The 20,059-nt window shown below is 28.3% G+C and overlaps 2 protein-coding genes across 2 annotated transcripts in view; one reads left to right on the top strand and one right to left on the bottom strand.

Moving 5' to 3' along the window:
- Positions 1 to 217: 217 nt before the first annotated feature.
- The window catches only part of LOC111685738 (zinc finger protein 395), a 357,927-nt gene continuing 338,085 nt past the window's right edge, over positions 218 to 20,059 (bottom strand). The window contains exons 5-7 of the mRNA XM_046949763.1: positions 13,479 to 13,576; positions 1,382 to 1,603; positions 218 to 1,299 (exon numbers count right to left, since the gene is read on the bottom strand). Of these exons, the coding sequence (XP_046805719.1) occupies positions 222 to 1,299; positions 1,382 to 1,603; positions 13,479 to 13,576 (1,398 nt within the window). The 3' untranslated portion in view covers positions 218 to 221. The remainder of the gene's footprint in view (positions 1,300 to 1,381; positions 1,604 to 13,478; positions 13,577 to 20,059) is intronic.
- LOC111685739 (histone-arginine methyltransferase CARMER) lies at positions 2,186 to 5,296 on the top strand. The gene is made up of 6 exons (XM_023448016.2): positions 2,186 to 3,309; positions 3,492 to 3,623; positions 3,693 to 3,895; positions 3,957 to 4,515; positions 4,577 to 4,987; positions 5,091 to 5,296. The coding sequence occupies exons 1-6, from the start codon at positions 2,931 to 2,933 to the stop codon at positions 5,177 to 5,179; spliced, it is 1,773 nt and encodes a 590-aa protein (XP_023303784.2). The 5' UTR covers positions 2,186 to 2,930; the 3' UTR covers positions 5,180 to 5,296.

The raw sequence follows: 20,059 nt of genomic DNA, 5'->3' as shown, positions 1-20,059 counted from the left end.
GAATTTGTGTTATTATTACCACTGCTATTATTATTACAGTTAGTAAATGTTGTTGTTGCTATTGTTGCTGCATTTGTTGTTGTTGCTGTTGAGGGATGAATGCTTGTCGCCAACGTTGGCAACATAACATTTTCAGTCATTATTGTCGTACTCGCACTTGCACTCGTCGTAGTAGTCATCGTCGTTGTCGCTGCTGCCACTTTCGACGATTTGGGCCTTTTTCAGTCACCAAAACGACTACAGGCCTTTTTCCACCTGCATTGAGTGCACCACATTTCGCGACGATCCATGCCGTACACTTTGCGACACTTTTTATTTTCGCCTCTTGTGCGACGATTCGGTGAGTTGGGAGTTTGTTTATTGGCATGTTGCACAGCAACATGTTGTTGATGAACATGTCCCGCATTTGTTGTTGTTGTTGCTGCTGCTGTTGTGGGACCGGATATAGCTGACGCCGACGCTAGAGCAGATACTGAGCTAGTATTAGAATTAGATTGATTTGTATTTGGGGCAACCATTCTATGGCTGGCAGTGGCTGTTGTTGGCGATTGATGTAAACGATGTTGCTGCTGCTGGAGTTGTTGATGTACCGTATTATCCTGTTGTTGGACATTTCTTGAATGTGTATAATTTGGTGTTATGGTTACAGTGGCCAACTGTTGCAGCTGCTGTTGTGTTTGATGATGCTGGTGATGATGATGATTTGTAGTTGTCACCGTTACATTTTGTTGCGACAATTGCTGTAGCACACTATTGGCACTGCTGTTATTATGATGTAGGATTGTTGCTGCAGCTCCTGCTGCTGTTACTGTATTATTAGGGGGACTATTTGGTGCCGGACTACTGTAATTGTGATGTTGATGGACGTATGTTGGTGATGGATATGGCGCTGTTGATTGGGACGGACGTGGTGAGGCCCGAGCATGTTTTATGAATGTTGTGGTTGTTGACGTTGGCTGTGATTGCAGCTGCTGTTGTTGATTATTGCTATGATAATTACTTGTAACCGCAGCAGCATGATGCTGTTGATGCTGGTGATTGTTATTACTGTTAATATTTGAGGTGTTTGTAATGGATGTGGTAATCACTGTGCTGGCCTTCGCTGGCGGCCAAGTGTAATTATGATGGGCTAATGGCGATGTTGGTATACAGCTGGTATTATTATTCTGCAATTGTTGCAACTGCTGTTGATTGCTGCCCACATAAATAGTGTGTGTTTGATGATTGTTACTGCTGCTGCTGCTACTGTGATGTTGTTTGTTTTTACCGTTTTGCAATTGGGCTACGGCACGCCCTTGTCTAATGTTCGTTAAAAATAGGAGAAATAATTTAAAAATTAAAATAATGTTTTTAATCTGTTACTAATTAGGGCAAAACTCACTTAAAATTCCCAACTAATTGTCTTTGGTATTCTGGATCTTCATGTGGCGGACGTGCCATATCGCGGTGGCTAAGTGTAGGTGGTGATGTTGGACTAGGAGTTTTGCAGTCATCGTCATCATCTTCGACTTCTGTGTAGTAGAACTCCTCCTCATGGCTATCACTGTCATGACTGTCACTATCCAAGTGATGATCAGCCGTACGACGTAATTTTTTACTATAACTGAAATAGTAAAATAAAAAGAAAATATAGTAAATAGTAAATTTATTAAAAAAAAATATTGGAAAATAAATATTTAATTTTAATTTATCATTAAAAATTTAATTTTATATTTAAATTTAACTTAATATATATTTTTAATAAAAACAAATCAAAAACTATTCAAAATACACTAAAATTACAGTAATTTTGTTTTAAACACTATTATCTTTTCATTTCGACAGTTGTATCATGTTAATTTGTTATGTATTTATATCAAGATAATACAGTTGCATCAAAGTAAATACAACAGTGTTATGATAACCAAATTAATAAATTATTAATTTTATGTAAACTAGATAACATTGTACAAAACTAAAATAAATATAATATTTTAACAATAGCAGTATTAATATTAAATAATATACCTAATTACATAACTTTATCTAATAAAAAGCATTTGAAATGAAAACTGTATTACCCCAAAACAAAGCAGAGTTGTTTAGCTAATAACAACTCTGTAAACAAAACTAAAATACAACCCTGCCGTTGACAGTCAGCTACTCGTTTGTTTGTTTTTTTACTAGTCGTTTACGTTTTCTTGCATTTTTATCAATTCGTTTGTTTGCCCAGTGTTTGTGTGTTCACTTTGCAAAACTTTTGCAAAATTTGTTAATTAAAAAAAATAGCTGTGCTATTAAATTAAATCTAAAAGAATCTGGTATTTAAAGTGTAATTGTCAAGATCAACTATTGAAGTTGCTAAAATATTGCAAATATTATTAAAGAATAAACAATTGCTTATAACGGGAAACGTGTTTTGTCACTGCAGCAACAACAAAAGACAGCCTCAGCGCAGACAAACAATTTACCCAGTCAGCCAACCAGCAGCCAGTAACACAACCCCGCACAACACACTAAATTTAACAAGCAAAAAAATACAATTAAACACAAAAGTAAATTGTTGAACAGAAGAAAGAAAAAAAGCAAGCGCATTGTCTTGGGCAACGATAAATTATTGGAAAATAACAAAAACAATTTGATTGTCATAGAACAAAAAGGGAACAATCAATAATTCATTATTTATTTATATTAAGGCTGAAAGTAAAAGCTGCAAAAAAAAAAACAGCAAGAACATAACCCCTAAAAATTTGATTAGGTCTAAAAAACATAGAACGAGTTTTTACTACCAACAAACCACCAGCTAAAACTAACAAGATTGAAACCAAACAAAATTGGCAAGAAAATTCTATTTCATTTTAAAGCAACAAAGTCAATTATTAAATTTAAGTGTAAATTTTAAAGAAAACCCCTTTTAAGTTCTAAGAAAAAATTTAAGTAAAACAAAAGAAATGTCTGCTATTTCCTCGAATACTAGTATAGCGAACAATACAGCTAACAATGCCGTCGCTGTCGCCTCCTCTTCTTCATCTACACCGTCTGCACTAATACTAAATAGCAGTTCAGCAGCAGCAGCTGCAGCTGTAGTGGGAAATAATGCCATTGTGCCTGTTGTTACAACTTCAAGCACAACAACAACAACTTTAATTGGTTCACCGTCCGTCAATAATTCATCGGGCTTGAGTTCTAGTGGTACTTGCACATTTAGTAGTGTTTTAATTAGTGAAATTTCTGATGAATCTAAATTAGAATTTAGTCCTAAATACAAGGGCATCTCAACATTATTGTGCAGTTATGATTCACAAGGTGTACTTGTTAAAATTGCATTGGGTAAGTTGTTTAAAATAATCACAAACAATCTGCAAAACAAAACAACAAAGAAACCAACAAACAAAAAAATATATGCACACACACACACACTTAAGCATGTGTACATGTTAGGGTTTCTAGGTGTAAAGAATTTCTTTCAAATTTTCAGGTTTAATTGGGAACTTTTTCTTATATATTTCCAGAATCCTCACCTACAACTGTTTTAAAAGATTATTTGGTAACGTCAGATACAGATGCCGCTCAATTGGGACGTCAAACATTTGCTATATCTTTTGGCAATGATAATTTCTTACTACGTTTTCCAACTGAACAAGGTAAGAAGAAAAAAACTAATTACCTATTTGTTAACAAAAAACTTAATTCTGAAAAACATTCAAATATAGAACAACAAAGATTTCGCAAATTGATTGATCATGTTAAACGTTTACGGCCCAAATCGGTTTTCTCACAAAGAACTGAAGAATCCTCGGCCTCACAATATTTTCAATTTTATGGCTATTTATCACAACAACAGAATATGATGCAAGATTATGTACGCACCAGTACCTATCAACGAGCCATTTTAGGCAATTCCATAGATTTTCAAGTAGGTTTTTGGTTTTTTTGATAATAAAGAAATGATTTTATAAATTTTATATATTTTATAGAACAAAGTAGTTTTGGATGTGGGTGCTGGTTCAGGTATACTTTCCTTCTTTGCCGTACAGGCCGGCGCCGCTAAGGTTTATGCTATTGAAGCCTCTAATATGGCTCAATATGCTCAACAATTGGTAGAATCAAATCATGTTCAAGATAAAATCTTTGTTATGCCAGGAAAAATTGAAGAAATTGATTTACCCGAACATGTTGATGTTATTATCTCAGAACCCATGGGTTATATGCTGTACAATGAACGTATGTTGGAAACTTATTTACATGCACGTAAATGGCTAAAACCAAATGGTAAAATGTTTCCCACTCATGGTGATTTACATGTGGCACCATTTTCCGATGAGTTACTCTATTCGGAACAATATAATAAAGCCAATTTTTGGTATCAATCAGCATTTCATGGTGTCGATTTGACAACTTTACACAAAGAAGGTATGAAGGAGTATTTCCGTCAGCCTATAGTTGATACATTCGATATTAGAATCTGCATGGCTAAGTCAGTGAGACATGTTTGTGATTTTCTGCGGGATAATGAAAATGATTTACATAATATAGGTATGTATTATAAAGCCTTAAAGGAAGAGTTGGGTTAAAGGATTTTATGTTTTTTTTTTAGATATTCCATTGGAATTTCAAATTTTACAAACTGGCATTTGTCATGGCTTAGCTTTTTGGTTTGATGTGGAATTTTGTGGTTCCATACAACATGTTTGGCTGTCTACTTCACCTACAGCACCTCTGACACATTGGTATCAGGTACGCTGTCTCTTACCCATGCCCATCTTTATCAAACAAGGACAAACTTTAACGGGACGCGTAGTACTTGAAGCCAATAGACGTCAATCGTATGATGTTACTATTGATTTACATATTGAAGGCACTTTGATTTCTTCCAGTAATACATTAGATTTGAAAAATCCATATTTCCGTTACACCGGTGCACCCGTACAGGCTCCACCCGGCACTTGTACCCAAAGTCCCTCCGAACAGTACTGGTCCCAATTAGATACCCAAGGCCAGCGTACAAGTGAGCATAGTTTTAATTTTAACAAATAGTTTTAAACATTTGAGCTCTTTTTGTAAACGTAAATTTTGTTTTGTTGTTTCTGTTTGTTTTTTTTTTATTTTAGCTGGTAATATGGTTAATGGCATGGCTGTTAATGGCCTGACTGATGTTACTATGGATATTTCACATACGCTTATGCATCCTCAGTCGTAAATTATACTAGTAATTAGAAATTTAAATAGAGAAACAAACAAAAAGAAAAACGTACACACATATACACTCAACCTTTTCCTTGAAATCTTTTCATAATCCAGCATTTTAAAATACCAACAAAAACAAACCACCTTTTAAAATAGTTGTGCTATTATAATTGTCTTTTATCCTCCCCTTCTAAACTACACTCTTTCCCTTTTCCTTTATTTTCTTTATTTTATATTAAGTTGTAAGTGTAAAACATTCATATATATATTTTTTTATAATTATTATTATTTTAATTTATTTTTACAAAATCTACTATATTTTTATACATATTTTTTTATATACATACATATTTAGAAAATTTGTACGTTGATTTCATATTTTATATAAAAAAAAAAGAAAACAAACAAAAACAAACTTCTAAAATCTTCCTTTAAAACAAAACGGAAAAAAAGAAATCACAGAATTTAGTTTTAGTTTAAAAATATCTAAAGAAATGTTTGCTTAAGTTAATTTTATAATTAAAAAAAAAATATTAGTTTTAATTTTAATGTTTGTCATTTTCTCTTAAGAGAACGTATTTCAAATTATTTTGTTTAAAACTTTTGTAAAGTCTTTTTTCTATCTTTATTTACACTTTATTATGTTGGTCTAAAAAAAAACAAACGCTATTATTTTTTTCTTTTTCTTAATTGGTTTATGTTATGGTTTTTTCAGTTTTTTTTTAAGATTTAAAGAAATTCGAAATTTTTTTTATGTTAAAAATTTTTAAATAAATTTTTTAAATTTTTTTCAAAAAAATACTCTAAAAGAAAGAAAAAGTTTCATTATTTACCCCCATTCTGCATTTCGTTTACGTTTACGCATTTAGTTACGCAACGTTCGAAAAACGGTATTTCAACAAAAAACTGAATCGTAAGAAAAAGAAGAAGAAGCAATTCCATTTTGTTTCAATGCTTTACGAATATGTGTATATTCTGCGTTATGATCGTATTTACGTTTTTGTAAGTTATTCACCCCTATTCTGCATTTCAATTATGTTTATGCATTCAGTTAAACCTGGTTCACACTCGGAAGCCATTTTTGGTAAACTTTTGATTTTTGTGTGTGAGAGAAAGGAAAAGAAATATCAAAAATCTCTTTCTCTCACACACAAAATCTATAGTTTATCAGCAAAAGTTTCCCAGTGTAAACCAGGTCTTACGAAACAATCGAAAGAAGGTCTTCCACCAAAAAAACTGAATCGTTAGTAAAAGAAGAAGCAATTCCATTTCGTTTCAATGATTTACGAATGTGTGTATTCTCTGTTACGATCGTACCTACGTTTTTGTAAGTTTATTCAGCCCTATTCTGCATTTCGATTACGTTAACGCATTCAGTTACGCAACGTTCGAATAAAGGTATTCCAATAAAAAACTGAATCGTAAGAAATGGAAGAAGCAACTCCATTTCATTTCAATGATTTACGAATATGTGTATATTCTGCGTTACGATCGGATCTACGTTTTTGTAAGTTTATTCAGCCCTATTCTGCATTTCGATTATGTTAACGCATTCAGTTATGCAACGTTCGAATAAAGGTATTCCAACAAAAAAAAAACTGAATCGTTAGAAAAAGAAGAAGCAATTTCATTTCGTTTCAATGCTTTACGAACGTGTGTATTCTCTGTTACGATCGTACCTACGTTTTTGTAAGACTTGGTTCACACTCTTAAACTTTTGATTTTTGTGTGTGGGAAAAAGAGAAATAAATATCAACAATCTCATTCTCTCACACACAAAATCAAAAGCTTCTTAACAAAAGTTTCCCAGTGTGAACCAGGTCTTAGTTGTTGTTTACGAAAATCTAGAAAATTTCGATTCGAATTGAAATGTAGAATAGGGGAATATTGTCGAAGAATAGGGGCCATTGGCGAAGAGTCGGATCGAAATGCAAAATACCAAAGTTGCCAGATGAAGAAAATTTCGATTCGAATTGAAATGCAGAATAGGGGCTTTTGTCTATGTGGCGAAGAGTCGAATCGAAATGCAGAATACCAAAGTTGCCAAATGGAGAAAATTTCGATTCAAATTGAAATGTAGAATAGGGGCCATTTTTTTTTTTAAATTAGGGTTTAAAAACAACTATGGAAATGTTTAAAATTTTTTGAAAATTCGTTTAGTTTTATGTGAAAATTTGTAATAATTGTTTGAAAACAGAGATTTTTCTTTTTATTTAAAAAATATTAATACTTAGTCCTTGTTTAATAGATATTAGCTTGAAGTTAGTGATTTTAATTTAAAACAGGAAATTAAATAAAAAGCTTAAATTACTTTTTTAAGTTTTTCTTTAGTTATTTGGTTATTCATTACTTAGTTGATACTTTGTATAGTTTCGTTTTTTTACACAAATTTCTAAATATTTTAGAAACAGTTTTTTAAAGAAAATAAATCTCAGTTTATTTTAATTTGCTTTAGAACTATTTAAAATAAATTCTAAAAAACCTAACTTTCTACATTTGTTTTTAATTTGAACATATTTTTATTTCTATAAAATACTCTCGTATTAATATTAATAAAACCTATAATATTAAAAATAATATAGAAAACAAAACCAAACTATTTTTATAGCGTTAAATATATATACATATTACATACATACATATATATATATATATATATTATTATATACATAACACATATTTAAAATAGCAAACAATTTTTTAGACTTTTAGAGACTTAAAACAAACAGAAAAAAAATCCATACAGTGTTTTTATAAAAATAAATTAAAAAAGCAGAAACACCCTTAAACCTCAAAAACTAAATGCTTTTTTGCTAAATTCTACTAAAGTAGAAATTGTTAAATTAAAATTTAAAAATAAAAATACACAATCAAGGAAACGAATTATAAACTAAAAACATAAATAGTTAGGATTTATTTAAAAAAAAAAATAGTAAAACACACAGCCATTTTAACAAAAAAACACAAAATAAAAGAAAAATCTATAAAAATACTTTTAAAATTCCTTTAAGTTTTAAACTTAAACCGATATTATTATTTAACTAACAGCTTATTATGTTAAAAAACAAACAATACTTTAAAGGGTTTAATTAATTAAATATTACAAACATAAATTGTGTTTTTAAAATACTACTTTTTAAACGAAAACATAAATCAATCATTTTATTATATAAAAATGATTTAACAAACATATACAAAAAAACAAACTAAAAACTATAAACATTCTCTATATAAAATGAAATTAAACTTGAAAAAATATATATAAAGTTTAAAACAATACTATTTGTAATTTGTAATAGTGTAGTAGTGTTTTTGCTATAAATTAATAATACATATTAATATATATATATATAGAGAAGAAAAACAAATTAAAATAAAATAAACTGAAAAAAACAAAAAATCTATATAAAAAGTATATTAATGTAATTGTTTTATTTGGAATCAAACTAATTCCAGCTTTTAAAGAAACATTTCTTTAGATAATGTTTTCTTTAAAACCCCTTCTTTTTACAAATTTTCTTTAAAAAAGTTCTACAGATACAATTTTTTTTTGGGAAGAGCTTCTCTAGATTATCAACCCTATTCTACATTTCGATTACGTTTACGCATATTCAGTTACGCAACGATCGAAAAAAGATATTCCAACAAAAAACTGAATCGTTAGAAATAGAAGAAGCAATTCCATTTCGTTTCAATCCTTTACGAACGTGTGTATTTTGCGTTACGATCATACCTACGTTTTTGTAAGTTGCCAAACGGAAAAAAATTTCGATTCGAATTGAAATGCAGAAGAGAGGCCTATGTTTTTCTAAAGGGTCGTTCAAACGATCACACTTTACGTGTAACAAAAAAGATAATAAAACTCACGATTGGTATAAAACAATAACAAAGTAAGATAGAAACAGCTGATTTGTAAGTATTTTCATAAAAATACATCCCTGATCTAATGTGACTTGCTTGGTTTTTCATCCGTATTTTCTCTCAATGTGTGATGATGGTTTTATTGCATTTAGACGATCCCATCCGTACTCTTCTACACAAAATATTGACAGATCATATTACTGCTGGCCGGTTCACGTAGTAAAACTTTTTTTGGGGAAACTTTTGATGTTTGTGTGTAAGAGAAAGAAATAACAATCATCTCCTTCTCTCACGTACACATAAATCAAAAGTTTTCCAAAAAAGATTCCCTGTGTAAACCGGAACTTTCTTGTTTGCTTGTGTGAAGGCGGCTGTAAAAAAAAGTTCTCTACTTAAAGTTTTCTTCCGGAAAATTGCTTTAGAATAAGCTTTCTTTCTAAAGTTTCACCACAAAGTATACGTCATAATGTTTTCTCTTAAGTTTTCTTAAGAAAAGTTTCTCTTAAAAAGTTTCTTAAAAAATGTGCTCCAAGCTTTCTTTAGATACGTTTCACGAAGTTTTAATTTTCTAAAAGCTTCTCTAGAGTATGTTTTCTTAAGAAATTTTTCATAAGATATAATGTTTTTATTAAAAAAGTTTCTATTCATAGATTCCTTAAAAAAATTATCTAGAAATAAAGTTAGATTTCGAAAAGTTTCTCTAAAAAAAGGATCTACAGATAATGTGTATTTCCAAAAAGTTTTTCTATATTAAGTTTTCTTTAGAGATTTTTCATTAGATACAGTTTTTTTTATAAAAGTTTTCTTTAAAAATCGTTAAAGCTTTTCTAGAGTAAGTTTTGTTGATAAAAGTCATTTCATACAGTTCTTCTTTAGAATAAGTTTCCCTAATAAAAGTTTAACTAAAGTTTTCCTTAAAACAAGATTGTCTTTATGAAAGTTTTTCTATGTATGAAATTTCTCTAAATAAAGTTTTCAGCATAAAAACAAATAAAATCAGTTAAAAGAAAATATTTTTGTGTTATTTTCGAATAGAAGACATAATTCCCTACAAAATGATATGTAGAATGTTTATTTTAACAAAATAATTTTAAAAATAAAGGACAGAACAAAAAAAAAAAAAAAATAAATAAAAAAATAGCTTAAAATTGATGTTTACATTCCTGAAAACTGCTTTGCCGATAACAGCATTACCAATTGTCAAATAGAGGCAAATATAAGGATACAACAGTTTCATACGGATGACACTGTGATATCTTTATATGAAATGTTGAAGTTTTATTTGAAATTTTTTCATATTTCAAATTATTTAAGAAATATAAACGATATAATTAATACTAATTAAATATACTTTTAATATACAAATAACTAAGTAACTAACTTTCTTTATAGCCTTAATTACATCCTTACTAAAGTTTAAAGGAATTTTACCAAATGCCCTCGCATTTTTTTGCTTATAAAAAATTACAGTTTTTCTCTTGTTTTATAATAATAAAAAAAGAATATTTGTATTCATTTTTTATGTTATGATTTTTTGTATTCATTTTTTTTGATTCTATAAACCTTGGCCTCAAATCCTAAATTGTTAACTTTTGCACCGGTAAATACGTGTATGAGAAACTGTATATATACATTTTTATATATAAAAAGCCCACTTTCAATACATTTTTTGTTTGTTTGTTTGTTTGCTCTGAATACAAGTAACCTACTTTTCGTGTAGTAAATAAGTGGTACAGTAGAGTACAGAACTATTTTGTGGCTGTTCTGTTTTAGTTGTAGTTGTTGTGTTTTTGTTCTAAGGATTTGCAACGTATGTAAGGATGGATGATTGCTTTCTGTCTTTTGGGGTAAAATGTGCGCGCGCGCATTTATTTTTCAAATTTTTTGTTTTTTTTTTCGAATTTCAAATACTAGTATTGTAGTGTTGTAGTTTTGTATGGTTGTTGGTCAAGGCAATAATAATATTGTTGGCGGTGCATACAAGTTTGTAACATTGAGGAGTAAATACATATGTATATAAATGCACTTGCCAATATACTTACATACATATAGGTATGTAAAGTTTTATATATTTATAGGTGACCATGTATGTAAGTATGTGGATACAATGATAATATGTATATATTATATGTAAACTTTTTACAGTATTACATATGTACATTTAACTACAACTACTGTTGGTTAATTTGTTTAAACCAAGGTTGATTGTTTTTTTTTTGTTTTTTCTTTTCAGCAATTACTAGAGGGTTTTTTACAGAAATCTCTTTTTTGATGTTTGTTTTTAAATATGAAAAAATAATTTTTTATAACAGTTGGCATCACTTAAAGTTGTAACGGTAAATTAGGGAGATCATAATCGACTTTCGAATAATCGAACAGTTGACTTTTTGTCGAAAAAAGTCGAAATCGACTATTTTGTTCCAAAAAAGTCGATAACTCGACTATCGTCAGTGAAAAAAGTCGAAAAGTCGACTTTTTTAATAAAAGTAAAAAACTCGAAAAGTCTGAAAGTCGAAAAAAGTCGATAAGTCGAATAAGGTCGATAAGTCGAAAAAGGTCGATGAGTCGAAAAAGGTCGATAAGTCGAATAAAGTCGAAAAAAAGTCGAAAAGTCAAAAAAGTCGAAAACTCGAAATAGTCAAAAGTAGTCGAAAATTTTAAAAAGTGTAAAAAAAGTCAAAAACTCTAAAATAGTCGGAAAAACACAAAAAAGTCAAAAAATATCCGGAAAAAAGTCGAAATAAGTCGAAAATAGTTGAAAAATCGAAAAAAGTCGAAAAGTAGAATAAAATCGAAAAGTCGGAAAAAGTCGACTATTTATAAAAAACTTATAGTCGAAAAGTCGACTTTTAATTAAATGAAAATAGTCGAAAAATCGACTTTTCATAAAATTCAAAAGGTCGAAAAGTCGACTTTTCGTTTCAACTATAGAACCCTAGGAGATCAAAGTATATTTGTTAAAAAATTTTAACTTTAGTAAATTATAATTTTACCTTCATATTCATAAATGCTTAATAAAGTTATTGATGGTTTATTGTAGAAATTTTGCATGGAAAATGTGCGTAATAAACCTAAAATAAGTGATTAATATGTTTTTGAATACGGGAATTTTTCTTATTTATTTACTGATACTGCATAGCCGACCACTGCCTAAACAAACGTACAGCTTTTTTGTAAAATATTGTTGCACTTCATGAAAGTCGGAGCGGCGCTATTAATCTGTTAAGTGGAAAAGTTGTAAGAGAAGAACAGAACAAAATAGGTTTGTTTTCCTTTAAAATTTTAAGTTAGGTTTTCTTATATATTTACTAACACTGCATAGCCTTATCACTGCGTCATCTAGTAAGGCATAATTGTCTTATCAATCTTACAAGTTTAAAATAAAATATTGTAGTATTTATTAAAGTTTAAAACAATTAATCGGGCAAGAGGTATAGTTAAAATAGGCATATTATATATCAATGGCTAGCTAATAATATCATCTTTTCAAACATATAGAATGTTTTTCATAATCAGGAATTTTGTGCCGAACTTTTTGCTAAATAAAAAGTAAGTTACTTGGAAATGATTCTTAACAAGTTCTATTCTTTCTAAATATATACAAAAACTTGAATATGTATATTCAAATGTGAATATCTCATAAAGTTTCAGAGATTATTAAACTCAAGCAAGGGTGTTTATAGTATTTGACTTATAGATTTAATATATAGTTAAATCTTTTAAATCAGACTATAAATACTTAAGTTAATTTATTTTTAATTATTCATATAGTACGAGAAATGTTTTTTTCCTTGGGGAACTTATAACTTTGATTCCTGTGGTGCTATCAGGTTCATATTCAAAACTTAAACTTAATAATGATTCCTCTGATAACATGTCAAGTTTTTTTTTTTAATCAGACTAAACATTAACATTTATTTCTTTTAAATATTTTATTAAGGAAATTTTATAAAATTAAAAAAAATATTAAAAGTCTAAACTTTTTCTAACAGTAATGAGTTGATAAAAGCTTAAATAGGCCATTTTAAAAGTATTTATTAAAATAAATAGGATTCACTAGAAATTTTCATAAAAATCCTTAGAAACTAAACAAAATTTTTCAATTATTTTTATTTATATTTCTATAAAACTCTTTTTTTTTAATATTTAATATCCACCATTAATAATATTCTATTTACTCTCATGTTCAAACATGTCGCAGCAAAACATTTTTTCAATTTCCCCCGAGGACAATGAGTAATTTGAAAAATTTTAACTGTGACATTATTTATACGCCCCTAAACAACAACAATAACAATTTTCACAATTTGTCTACATTTTTACTGACCAATATTAATTATAAATAAATATTTAATAAACAAACACTGACATATTTAAAAAAATACTTACATGCAATTTAATTAAATAAATTAAAAAAATTAAATATGCTTTAATTGAAAAAAAAAACTTACCCAAGATGTACAATACGTATGTGACGTTCAATTTTGGCTTTTGTATGTTCACTAGTCGTGCAGCCTTTCCAGGTACAAACAAATTTTGATTTATTGGGCTGCAAGGAAAGAAATACAAAAAAAAATTCATTAAATTTTTATAACTATATTGAATAGAAAATATTTTAGGCCTACTTTGCGCCTGGTAATTCGAGGATAATTTTTCATTTTTTTCTTTTGTATAAAAAGCACTTAAAAAATATTATTTATTACGTTTTTTTTTTAAATTTTATAAATATCTTTTTGTTGTTGTAATTATTCTTTATTTCAAAAATATTTTTTATTATCTTTTAGTTTATATTTTATATTTTATAAAACCGGTGCGTGGCCGGTAACAGTTGAGAATGTAGTGGTAAAGCGGTAACAAAAATTGCATTTCAATTCTATGCTATTTTAAGCGCCATCATCATCGTCATTTCTATGTGTGTAAGTATGTATTTGTATGTCCTTTATATTACATAGGCATGTGCTTATGTATTAATAAAAACGAAAGGATGCCGACATAAAACGATGACGAAATAACTCTTATTTTTATTTGTTTCCTTTGCATACACTCTCATTTTTAGCACCAGAACTTACAGGTTGAAAAGGACAATACTGTAGAATAGGACTGTGAAGTAAAAAGTACTTTTTTTGATGTAATTTAGAGCTATAACAGAAATTGGTACTTTTGAATATTTTGGTACTATTTTTTAGAAAAGTATTTAGCAATTTATTAAGTTTTGCTTGATAATACCGTTGACGGCAAGGCAGTGTCAATGAATATAATATAAAACAATAAAGTATAAAGATATTTTTGGATGTTTTTTGAGTTTGAGGTCAATTATTTAATACATAAAACGGTTAAATTGGACTTATTATATATCAAATTGTATCTTATCATGTAATCTTTACAAATGTATAAAAATGCGTTAATAATAACAATATATACAAAATTTTTTGCAAAATAACAAAACTTAGCCGACATACGCAAAATTTCTTTAAGCAACTTCCTCTAAAGGAAGTTTTTTCTTAACAAATGTTTTTATATAAAGATTTCTTTAAAACACTTTATCTACATAAAGTTTTCCGTATAAAAACTTGTCTAGATAAAGTTTAGTTAAGAAATATTTGACTAGATAAAGTTTGTTTTAGAAAAATTTAGAGCAAAGATGCAAGCCGATGCAAAATGATCAGCGGAGCAACCAATTTCGGTCGGCGGCTTATTATAGAAAGTATCGGCGGCGGCTAAATTGTCTGTATAATAGTCTGTTCTATATAAAACTGTCTCTATGTAAGTTTTTTTTCTACAGAAAATGGACATTATTATAGTAGTTTTCACTATTTTAATATTATCACAATATTATGTCGCAACTCTTTTCGATTTGTATTTAAATTAGTGGCAGCTCCGTTCAAATTGGTTAGATTATTTTTTGAAATACCTGTCCAATCTTTTTCAGCGGCTACGTTTAAACCGGTTTAGCTTAAACCTGGTTCACACTGGGAAATTTTTGTTTGTTTGTGAGAGAAAGAGATGGTTGATAATTCTTTATATTTCTCTCGCACACAAAAATCAAAAGTTTACCGAAAAAAGTTTTCCAGTGTGAACCAGGTCTTATGAGCCGAAGGAAATCGGCGTCGGCGAAGCTTGCAAAAAAATTACCGCCGCCAACAGCTGCCGATTTGAGCCGTCTCTGGTCTTTGTATCTCTGGTTTAAAGTAAGTTTTCTTAAGAAAAGTTCTTCTATATAATGTTTACTTTAGAATGGAACAAACAATTCCCTACAAAATGATGTAAAACATTTCCATTTTATATTTTTAAATAAAAAAGTAAAATATTATTAATTTTGTTTGTTTACTTTTTGGTACTGCTTTAACAATCACGGCCTTACCAAAAAAGGTTGCAGTGTAGCAAAATAAAGCTAAAACAGTTTACTTTTATTTTATTTAATATATTTTTATTCAATTTACAATCTTTGCACAAAATTTACTGGGGAAAAAGTACCTAATTTGTAACTAAGTACTTTTTTTACAAAACCTGCTTATGCATTTTTGCAGCATACCAAAAGAGATAACGAGAGAGCAAAAGAGCGAAAATATTACAAAGTAAATAAGAGTTGCCGTGTTGGTTTGTTAAAACAAAAGGTATGTTCAGTGTTAATTTATAACATGCATGTGAATGTTATTGTTATTATTGTAAATATGTATTATTAAAGTTTTTTTTTATTATTTATTACATGCTATTGAAGTATGTTATTGTATGTATATAAAGAGAAAAAAAATTTTATAAAATTAAAAATCAGCACGAGGTCATAAATAACTACATAGTTATTTATATAAATATATATATACATATGTAAAAAATGTAAATAAAATGGTTATATACATATATATGTATGTACAACAAATACTTATTTATGTACTTATGTTGTAGAGTAAACTATTTGCAGTTTGTTTTACTCATTCCTTGGTTTTCATCTATGGCTAACCTACTTTTTCAATACATAAATGCTATTATAAACTGGGTCAATTTTTCTTGCTACAGCAGTTAAGAAAAAAGAAAGTAATAAGTTTATATTTAATTAGTTATATATACTTGTTTTTTGTGCCGTTTGTCCCATTATTACTATGTACTTTGTATAAATTTTGCAAATTCATTTGTGTGAACAAAAGATGAAAAACGAAGAAAAACAAAAGTGAAAATATTCAATTAACTAGGTTCGACTTTTGTTGTGTTGCAAGCTCATATAGCCTTGACATGTTTTTTTTTTATTTCTGTTTGCAACATAAAATCCTTCAACATATCATCAAGTATTTATGAATGCTGTTTAGATGCAAAGTTAGCTAACTCTTTTTTACTGTTGCATTAACCGTTGAAAGCTGTTTCTAATGAATTCCAATAGATTTTTATTTATTGCCTTTACAAGAAAACTTTCAACAGTTTTTGAAAAACAGATTTTTTTTTAATAATTTCAAAAATTAAAAAAATGTTGTTAGCTTTTTTTGCTTCTATAGCTTTTACATATAAAATTGAATGCAGCATATTCTCAGGGTTGTGAGTAACAAAAAGGAAATCATTAATAAAATCAAACTAAATTAAGGTCATAAAAGATTTTTATCAAAGAATTTCTTTAATATATAATTAAAATATTGAAATTTGTTTTAAAATTTTTTAAAACCCTTAAAGATTTCGAAATTTTCATATTTATTGCAATAAATGTTATCATTTGTGGTTTTACTATTGTTTTTTGGAAATTTTTGATTTTTTATTAATATAAAGCGCGAAAATATCCTGGGAAATATAAAAAATCTAATGCAAAGATGTATTTTTACTCAAAACAAGTAGGAAAGTATAGTCGGGCATGGCCGACCATATAATACCCTACACCATGAGTATATTTTTAAGATTTTTACTTTTTATAAAATTTTTATTTTTTATAAAGAAAGTTTTATGTTGAATATTACCAATAATTCCAAAATATTTAAGCAATTTATTGATAAAAAACTAAAATTTCTAAATGAGGCTTTATATAGGTCAAATATGGGTCGATCCTCGGTTAATTTGGGAAAAGGATATATTTCTAAATAACAGTTAGTTTTGTTGAGTTTCATTGCGATACAAATGGTTACAAGTCAATTTTAGACGTTTAAGTCATTTTTTGAAGGGGGGTTTGTATGGGGGCTAGGGTCAAATATAGGCCGATCCTTACGAAAATCTGCAGCGTCATTTATACTTATATAAAACTTATTTGTGCCAATTTTTAAAGAGATAGCAGAATTTTTGACGTAAATATGGCATAAAAAGTTCAAATCGGGAGGTACGGTTGTATGGGGGCTAGGTGAAATAATGGACCGATTTCAACCATATTCAATAGGCTTCGTCCCTGTGCCAAAAAACATGCTTGGTCCAAATTTCATCAAATTATCTTGAAAATTGCGGCCTGTACCTTGCGCACAAAGTTTACATGGACAGCCAGCCGGACAGACGGACGGACGGACATGTCTCAATCGACTCAAAAAATGATTCTGAATCGATCGGTATACTTTAAGGTGGGTATTGGACCAATATTTTTGTATGTTACAAACATCAGCACAAATTTATAATACCCTCCCCACTATAGTGGTGTAGGGTATAAAAAGTATAAAAGTCTTTAAATATCTAAAATTATTGTTAAATGTTTACATTTTATCAATTTCTTGTTTTGTTTGGTAAGGCCGTGACCGCTAAAGCAGTGTCCAAGCATGAAGGATAAAACAGTGATATTAAAAATGTTTATTGTGGGTTGTTAAGTTTGAATACAGTTATTTCTGACATAAAATCAAAAAATTGTATTTTTTCTTTTATAAACTTTAGATAAACAAGTCTTCTTTAAAAAATAAAAAGAAATTTTTATTAATTCATAAAAAAAATTTTAAAAATTATAAAAAAAGTTTTTAAGTTATTAAAATTTTTATATTTCTTAAGATTTTATTGTTAAAACTCATTGAAATTGAAACTATCCAAAATCCTAAAATTTTCTTTTAAATCTGGGGTTTCTTTATAAGATTTTTCTAGTGTATACTTTAAAACATAAATATGTATGTCTGTTTATACTTTTATGTACTAACTAAGTAAATATATACCTTAACATGTACATATGTATGTTTATCTAGTTTGCCCTGTGCCACTAACCCAATTTCTTTCATTGTCGTTATTTCTTTCAAACTTCATGATCAAAAACATCATCATCAACATCATCGTCAACATCATTACCATCTGCAACACCATTGTTGTCTTTTAGTTTGTAACAGTTTTTATTTCTAGACTCCTAAAAGTATGCTTTGTATAAGCAAACATGCATTATTTTGTTTAGTTTATTTTTCTCTTTACTGCGTGTTAGTAATTTATTTGTTATTGTTATTTATGCATTTTATTTTAATGACATTTCTAATTTGCATGACACTTTTTTTCTTTCGTATTTGCAACGCATAGCTATGATGCTACTGATGATGGCTGGCTTTTTGTTTGTTTTTGTTGGCGTTGATGATGTTGATGATAATAATGTTCATGTTGAGGCTGCCTGCTGTTGCCGTTGACCCACTTTTTTCGAGATTTTTCGTAATTTGTTGATTTTTAGTGTGTGTTTGTGTTTTTATTTTATACACATTTTGTGTCAAATATAGCAAAAAAAACTAAAAACAAAAAGTATGTCAATACTAGTGCTTATATATAAATTTTTTTGTAAAATTTTTTCAAGGTTAAGCAAGTTGTAGTAGTAATATAGAAAAAATAATTTGTTTTTTCTTTATTATTATTTTTTGCATAGAAAATGCAAATTTTTCTTTAAGTGCTAAAAATTGTGAATGATGCTTTGGACTTTGAGTTATATGGAAATTATAAATTTGAAAATTATTTAGCTTTCAAAATTTTTGTATAAATGACAAGAGTGTCTTAAAAAGTAATATAGTGTATTGTTAATTTTTTCAAAAAATTCTTTTATATTTTGTTTAATTATGGAAAATATATTATATTTTCAAAAAAGTAGACATAATTCCCTACCCAACGATATATACAAAGTCTATGTTTTCTTTTTAATTTAACAAAGAAAATGCTTTAAAGTTGACAATCTTAAGAAAAATGGCCATAAGTTTAATTGTTTATTTTGAGCGCTGTTTTATCGAGTACGGCCTTACCCGTCAAAAGAGAGCATTAGTGTGTAGATAATGCAGTTAAAATTCATTGAAAATTTTATAATTTGTATATTTTCAGACTTTCGAACGGTTAAAAACACACAAAATTGTAATTTTTTTTTGTCTGACTGTAGTAAATTCCCTAAAATTAAACGTTTTTAAACGCTAATGCATTACTCGACAACATGTAATAGAAAAAGAGAAATGGTAAAAATTTACATTGATCATATTTTGCAGTTAACAAAAGTTGTTAAACTGCAATAATAAGATTAGTTAATCTTAAGGTAATCAGATTAGTTAATCTTAAAATAATTTTAATTTGATGTTAATCCTTTTGACGATTTTGAGTGCAATATTAAACTTCACAGTGTTGCCATACAAAAGAATAAAAAGTAAAAAATTCATAATTTGTACTAATCAATAAAAAATTATTTTCATAAAAATTTTACTAATTTGTCTTTGCATCAGCTGTTTACACTTTAACATTTCTTGCTTAAGTTTAAACCACCTTCTTAGGGCGCCTTAACTGGCAAACACAATTAACTAATTGAGTAATCAAAAACAACTTTTGAGAATCCCTAATACTTCAGCCAAAAATTGGCCCTTATTTAACTTGGTAATATATGAAATATCCTTTTAGCTTGACCTATAAATAACTTTTTTATTAAAAACTTTATCAACTTTAATTCTTAACTAACCGTTAAAAGGCATAGAAAATAAGACAATAATCTGTACTTATGTATATCTAAAAACTACTTAAGAAAATATACTACCTTACCATCCTTACCATCCTAACCATATTCCCTTTTTACCATTTTTTTTTGGCAATTAGTATAACCATACTGTATTTTATTAACCCTATTTAAGGTTAAAATTAATGTTGAAAATAGCAA

Source organism: Lucilia cuprina, chromosome 4 (genome assembly GCF_022045245.1).
Source record: "Lucilia cuprina isolate Lc7/37 chromosome 4, ASM2204524v1, whole genome shotgun sequence".
Lineage (NCBI taxonomy): Eukaryota > Metazoa > Arthropoda > Insecta > Diptera > Calliphoridae > Lucilia > Lucilia cuprina.
The sequence above is the reverse complement of the archived record's forward strand: the minus strand, read 5'-3'. Positions and strand labels throughout refer to the sequence as shown.